Source organism: Myotis brandtii, unplaced genomic scaffold (genome assembly GCF_000412655.1).
Source record: "Myotis brandtii unplaced genomic scaffold, ASM41265v1 scaffold698, whole genome shotgun sequence".
NCBI lineage: Eukaryota > Metazoa > Chordata > Mammalia > Chiroptera > Vespertilionidae > Myotis > Myotis brandtii.
Window position 1 is genome coordinate 1,642,766 of NW_005370731.1, and position 6,611 is coordinate 1,649,376.

The 6,611-nt window shown below is 50.8% G+C and overlaps 2 protein-coding genes across 2 annotated transcripts in view; one reads left to right on the forward strand and one right to left on the reverse strand.

The window, feature by feature from the left end:
* Positions 1-1,587, reverse strand: part of LOC102243702 (chromosome unknown open reading frame, human C16orf58) — a 19,503-nt gene extending 17,916 nt beyond the window's left edge. The window contains exon 1 of the mRNA XM_014529795.1: positions 1,579-1,587. Coding sequence (XP_014385281.1) covers positions 1,579-1,587 — 9 coding nt within the window. The remainder of the gene's footprint in view (positions 1-1,578) is intronic.
* A 3,008-nt stretch (positions 1,588-4,595) lies between these two features.
* On the forward strand, positions 4,596-5,536 carry AHSP (alpha hemoglobin stabilizing protein). The gene is made up of 3 exons (XM_005882082.2): positions 4,596-4,752; positions 4,870-4,948; positions 5,173-5,536. Exons 2-3 carry the CDS (start codon positions 4,874-4,876, stop codon positions 5,374-5,376), a joined length of 279 nt encoding a protein of 92 aa, XP_005882144.1. The 5' UTR covers positions 4,596-4,752; positions 4,870-4,873; the 3' UTR covers positions 5,377-5,536.
* The last annotated feature ends 1,075 nt before the right edge of the window (positions 5,537-6,611 follow it).

Below are 6,611 nucleotides of genomic sequence, written 5' to 3' on the forward strand. Positions count from 1 at the left end.
TTCTCTGCAGCTGGGCCGCGGGAGCGACGGGACCCCCGGCCCGAGGAGTCCTGGAGGGACCCGCATCCCTGAGACCCGCTACTTCCAGTTACGGGGGGCGGGGGAGGGGGGCAGAGCGTCTGGGACCGCTGTGTTCCAGACCTGCTGTGGCCACAGAATTTTTATTTTTAATTTTAAATATATTTTTATTGATTTCAGAGAGGAAGGGAGAGGGAGAAAGAAACATCAATGATGAGAGAAACATCGATCAGCTGCCTCCTGCACGCCCCCTACTGGGGATCGCAACCCGGGCACGTGCCCTGACCTGAACCAACCTGACCTCCTGATTCATGGGTCCATGCCCAACCACTGAACCACCCTGGCCGGGCAGAATTTTTAGTTTTTATTATTTAAAAATACCTTTTTATTGAGAGAGAGGAGGGCGAGGGAGAAAGAGAAACATCCGTGTGGGAGCGGAACATGCCTCCTGCACGCCCCCTAACTGATCGAGCCCACAACCAGGGCGTGTGCCCTGACTGGTAATAGAACCAGCAACCTTTTGGTGCGAGGGATGATGCCCAACCAACTGAGCCGCACCAGCCAGGGCGGCCACGAGTTTTTCACTGTGTGACTCTGGGCATCTCAGTGCCTCTGGGCCTCAGGTGCCTTCTTTGGTGTGAGGCCAGGGGGCTACATTTTACTCCTGTTTGATCCCCAGTAACGAGCACATAGTAGGTGCTTAAAAGATACTTATAAATGAATGCATGCATGGTGAGAAGCTGGACCAGATGATCCCAAGGAGGCCCTGTTAAACTTCCCTTTTTGTTTGTTGTTTTTCTTCTGCGCTGCTCTGGCCCTCCACTAGAAATTCTCTGCCCTTCAGCTTCCCCAAGGTGGGGAGAGTATTGTTTCTGGAAGGATCCCGGGGACATCTGAGAAATGAGAAAATCAAAGGATTGCAGAATAGTGTCAGAAAACAAGAGAAATAGGCGAAAAGTTCTTGTGTGTTTATTGGGGGAGAGTCTAAAGACAGTGTTTCTCTCCCAACTCACCTTTTTTCCTCTTTCCCCTTCTCCCTTCCTTCTTCCTCCTCCCCATTCAGTGCAATGTACTGACTCCAACATAGAAATGTGGCAAAAGCACCCTCTTGTTATCAGAAAAGTACCCTGGTTCCTTAGCCTGGTGTCGGGGTTCAAAAGGAGTCACCCAAAGATGTGCTTCTGTGGTATGTGGATTGTTTTGAGCTAAAGGCAATTTTAGCTTCAGGCTCAAGAGAACCTTCTGCCCCTCCCTTAACTACCTAGATCTTGAATTGGGGGCCTTGTCCATAATAAGAGATGATTAGCAATAACCTTTTTGACCTAACTATATGGCAGGGAAAACTGTTACTTAATAAACATCTGCTCTTCTTATCATCCTGCCATGACCTATGAATTCCCAAGGCACCTTCCCTCATCCCTTGCTCAGAATGTCTTATATGCCCAGATCCCTCTTTCTATGTCTGAACTTCTAATGCATGTGGGGGTCTCTGAACCTCTCATGTATGTGGGGTTTCCACTCCTATAAATGTATTAAATTTGGTTATTTCCTCTTGCTAACCTGTTTCATGTCTATTTGGTGATTAGACCAGCAGGAGAACCTTGAGGGTACAGGAGAGTTTGTTCCGCCCCCACGCTGGCCTTTTTGGACACCCACCTGCTCCCAGCTGGACTCCCTGCTTAAAACTTCTGATTCTCCCAAACTATCACCTCCCCCTGGGACCTCATCCTGGCAAGGCTGCCACCCCCTCATCTTCTCTCAGAACTACACAGAGCCTCTCTGAGGCCCAGAGAGACCCGGGGACTTCGTTTTTCCTTTTGTAAAATTTGGGTTGCTCCTTGGAGTGAACAATTGAAGGGTTACAAACCTGTAATGTTTTAAAACTTAGCTCCTGTGAGTGTACGGAACTCTGAGGCCCACCTCTGTGAATGAATCCCATCAGAGGGCCTCAGTTTGAATCCCGGGGTCACTTAATATCGGTGAGATCTCGGGCAAATTTCTTTCTGTCCTTTAGTTTCTTCATCTGTGAAATGGGAATAATCTGGTCCTACCCCACCGCTTCCCCTTCCCGCCGGAGCTGTTATTTTCAATGGCTTTTCTTCACACTTGGAAATAAAACACAAACTTTTTGTTGTGGCCCACGAGGCTCTGTGAATGGGCCCTGCCCACCTCTCAGACTTGGCCTCTCACCCTCGCACTCCCCCACCAGGACACAAGCTCCAGGGGACAGGAGTGTGTGCCTGGAGTTGAGAGGGGGAGGGGCACTGTGTTTGGTAGTGGTGTATTCCCAGGGCCTGGCACCAGCGCCTGGCACAAAGGTAGGTGCCCGATACTATTGGTGGAATAGTATTTATTTCCCCAATAGCCTTTGTAAGGCAGTTATTATTTTATTCCTCCTTTACAGACAAAACGGAGGCTTACATATATGAAGTGACTTCAAAGTTACAGAACTGAAAATGGCAAAGCATTCATTTACTCATTCAACTAAGATTTAGGGAGCAGCTGCTACTCTTGTAGGCACTGAGGCATGATTTAAATCTGAGGCTAATGATTTTAGAACTACACTATTTTTTCTTTTTAAAAATTACAAAAAATAATAGGATACATTCATGCTGTAAAATAATTCAAACAGCAATATAGAGGGAAGAGGGATAAGGTCAAATTCGCCCTGACATTAATCCCTCTTTACATTTCCCAACAAATGCCCATCAAGCCCCAGAAGTAGATATTGTTTATCATTCTACACACACACACACACACACAGGGGGGAGGGGCAGAGAGAGAAGGGGAGAGAAGGGGAGAGAGGGAGAGAGAAAGAAGGAGGGAATGAGGGAGAGAGGAAGAGAGAGAGAGAGAGAAAGAGAGAGAGAGAGAGAGAGAGAGAGAGAATCTTACATTTAATCCAACTCCCACTCCCATACTTGGAGCCTGGGACAGCCTGCTCTATTTATAGTTCACTTAATATTGCCTTAGAGATCTTTCCATATCAGCACATACGTATCTACCTCGTTTAATAGCTGTATGTCATGCCTTAGTATGAATGTGCCATAATTTCTTTAGATTCCCCATAGTAAAGGGGATTCTGTCTTTTCATGATCACAGATGGCGAATTCCTTGTCTGGTAAATTCCTTGTACAGGCCTTTTTGTGCATTGAATACGAACATTTCTTTAAAATAGAGGCCAAAGCAGAATCATGGGGTTGAAAGGCATGCATATTTTAATTGGAACAAGTGTTGTCAAATTATTCCTCTAAAAAGCTTTGTCAGGTTGTTTTGCAACTGTTCCTCCTAGTGGCAACAATAGTTTGCACCCTCGATAAATGAAAACGCATTGGCACAAAAATCTGACGCAAATATTCACAGCAGCCGCACTCCTGCTCGCCCCAGCTGCACACTACCCAGCTGTCAGTGGGTGAGCAGGAACTGCAGTGTGTCCGGGCGACACCCTCCGCAGCGGAAAGGAACAACTTACTGCTACTTGCAAGGACTTGGATGAATCTTGAAGGCATTATTCTGAGAGGAAGAAGCCAGGCTTACGGGTTACAGACCATGCAATTCCATCATAGGGTGACCTCACAAACACAGAACTGCCGTGGTGGAGCACCGATCCGTGCTTGGCAGGCTTTAGGGATGGGCCTGGAGGTGACTACAAAGGGGTAGCATGAGGGAGTTTTGGGGGGTGAAGGAAATGTTCTATGTCCTGACTACGGTAGTAGTGACATAAATCTATATATTAAAATCATAAATTGCACGCCAAAAAGAGGTCAATTTTGCTGAATGTTAAAAGAAAATGCTGTAAGCAAGAAAGAAAATCGGCAAATGTCTCTGAGAGTGTAGGTACCTAGGAAGTATGAACGCTGGGTTTTGAATGCAGCAAGACGTCACAGGAAATACACGCGTCTTTAATGCTGGTGACTTGGTAGAGGGAGGGAGCAAAAATAATCACCTTTTCCAGGGTACATTTGGGTAATGTTTCACTTAATCTCAAGTAGTATGTGGTGGCTGGAAATTTGAAAACGGCTAGTAAAAATGGAAAACATGAGGAAAATATTTAAAAAGACGAAAAGAGTACTTCTACTCTGAGTGCCTAGCGACATGTTAGACAACAAGACAACTGTGTCTCCATTCTTACAGAGCACAGCCCGGTGGAGTCCGGTCCCCACATCTTCCGTATGGCTCACCTGCCCACTGTGACATGACTGACACCTGCCTACATAAGGACAAACCTTTAGCAGATGCTGGGAACAGTGCCTGGCATCAGTGAGAAATATAACGTGAGCTGCTGTTCACGTATCATCTATGAATCAGGAGAAAACTGCCATCACGCTGCCGCGATGATGTGAAAGGCCTGCCCTGTAACAGGGTGACGGTCAGTTGATGTTAGTGTTGTTGGCATTCGGAGCCTGGATGCTGGGATGTGGGCGGCAGGCAAGGCCCTGGCCCTGGCGTGGTTCTCTGGGTCTCCCTTATCTGTTTCTGTGGCCTTGCTATCTTTCTAACTTCAGGGGAGCCTCGCCCTCCTTCCCCTCCCCGGGCTGACCTATCACCCTCCCTCAGGGTCTCGATGCGGGGCGTTTCCCTCGTAGGCTGACACTGGACTCCTTGCCTGCCCCTAGCTTGGCGCAGAGCGACACACGTAGCCTGAAAGTGTGGGTGACACATAAGAGCACGGCTGGACCTCAAGTGAGCCAACCCGGGAGAAACGGGACTTCAGAGCAGGGCAGGATTTGAAAGGTACGGGAGCGGAGGCGACCCTGCAGGGCACCAGGAACCTTTAGGAGAAGCGAGGGGCTTGGGGGAAATACCCAGGGGTGAGGGAAAAGGATACTTACAATGTCTTTCTCTAAACAGGCAGATGGCGCTCCTTCAGGCTAATAAAGATCTCATTTCCACAGGCATGAAGGAATTTAATGCTCTACTGAATCAGCAGGTACGCCCCAGTATTGTGTCAAAGGACAGGCCTGGGGTGCCGAGGGGTTGGGGAGGGCAGGGCAGGAGAATAATTTGGAGCTGGGAGGGTAGCGGTGGAGATGTTGGAAACCACCAGAGACAGGGAATGCAAATCCGAGAAGAGAGGATGTCAGGGTTTGAGGGCTGCTCCTGACTCACATCGCTGACCGTTCTCTCCACCCCCACCCCCACCCGCACCCCCAGGTCTTCAGCGACCCTCCTGTCTCTGAGGAGGCCATGGTGACTATGGTGGAGGACTGGGTGAACTTCTACATCAACTACTATAAGCAGCAGATGACGGGAGAGCAGCAAGAGCAGGACCGGGCCCTGGAGGAGCTGCGGCAAGAGCTGAACACTCTGTCCGCCCCTTTCCTGGCCAAGTACAGGGCCTTCCTGAAGTCCTTGTGAGCACCCACCTCACCCACTGCCTGCCTCCCGGCCCCCGAGACCGAGGCCTGCGGCGCCAGGAAGCCCCTGTTCCTGCCTCTCGCTCTTCAGTGCTCAGGTCTGCTCCTGGGTGTTCCTCTCCCTGGACACCTCAATAAAGACGACCCTGGCTTTGCTGGTCCCCCCGGGTCTCCTTCGGTGGTCTGTCCTTGACTGGTGGTCTCTTTTCCTTCAGTCCCGCCTCCTAGATATGCTCTTGGCGATTTAACCAAGTCACCGCGGGCAAGTACTAAAATCACCTAAAAGAGGGGCCAGGGAGACACTCGAAAGGGAAAGTGCCGGGGGAGGGGTGGTTGGAGAAAGAGGGAGATAGGAATTCTCCGGAAGTTGTGGCCCTGTGACCGGCTTGCCTGGAAGACAGCGGCTGGAGGCCTCCCCATCTTGTCCATCCGGTGCTACATGGAATCAAGCAAGAGTCCACCGCCTCACCTGCCCATTCTCCTGCCCTTAATCCCAGCTCGAGCCAAGTTCCAGGATCTTCTGCCCCTAAAGACCTCACAACCCTTCCCTGGAGTCTTGCTGTCCTTAGAGTTGGAGGGGATCTTGGGAAGTGCTGAATACGCCCCTTGTTTTTCAGAGGGGGAACCTTTGGCTCCATCCTTCCTCAGCCCCGAGCCCAGCCCGGGATTGGAGGCAGATGTTCCCGCCCCCTTCCCTGAGCCCCAACCTTCTCCGGACCAGACACCCTTTCTCTTTGACCCCCAGACCCTAAGCTTCCTCATTTTAGGGCTCTGGGGTGGAACCAGGGCCAGCCCAGGCTCACGGGTTTTAAAAACCGTTACGAAGCTGCTAGAACGAGGAGGGACCGGCTGGCTGTGCAAGGTCTAAGGAAAGCCACCGGCGCAGGGGAGGGCGCGGCGGGGTGGGGACGGGGTGGAGCGCGGCTGGCGGGAGGGGCGGGACCAGGAGGCGGGATGCATCAATCAGATGCTGTGCGTGTCTCCAAAGCGGGAGGGGTCTGGAGCTGAGGGGTTTGTTCTCATCCCCACTAACAGCAAGCCTTCATTCCGGATCTGTGCCCTCCCACCTCTGACTTTTGGCTTTTGGGTCTCAGTAGCCTGGTTCAAGGTCCAAAGGGAACTAGCTCAGTGCCCCCAACCATCTTTCCAATCTTGGGGTGTGAGGAGGCCCCAGGCCCAGCAGAGAACAGCGGCCTTCCAGGGAAGCAGGAAGCGAGCTCCTCTGAAGTCTGGTCG

Excerpts from the sequence above, each read along its gene's own strand:
- AHSP (XM_005882082.2), top strand. The coding sequence starts at position 4,874 with ATGGCGCTCCTTCAGGCTAATAAAGATCTCATTTCCACAGGCATGAAG. Across the intron at positions 4,949-5,172 it reads ATGCTCTACTGAATCAGCAG|GTCTTCAGCGACCCTCCTGT; the intron begins GTACGCCCCAGT and ends CCGCACCCCCAG.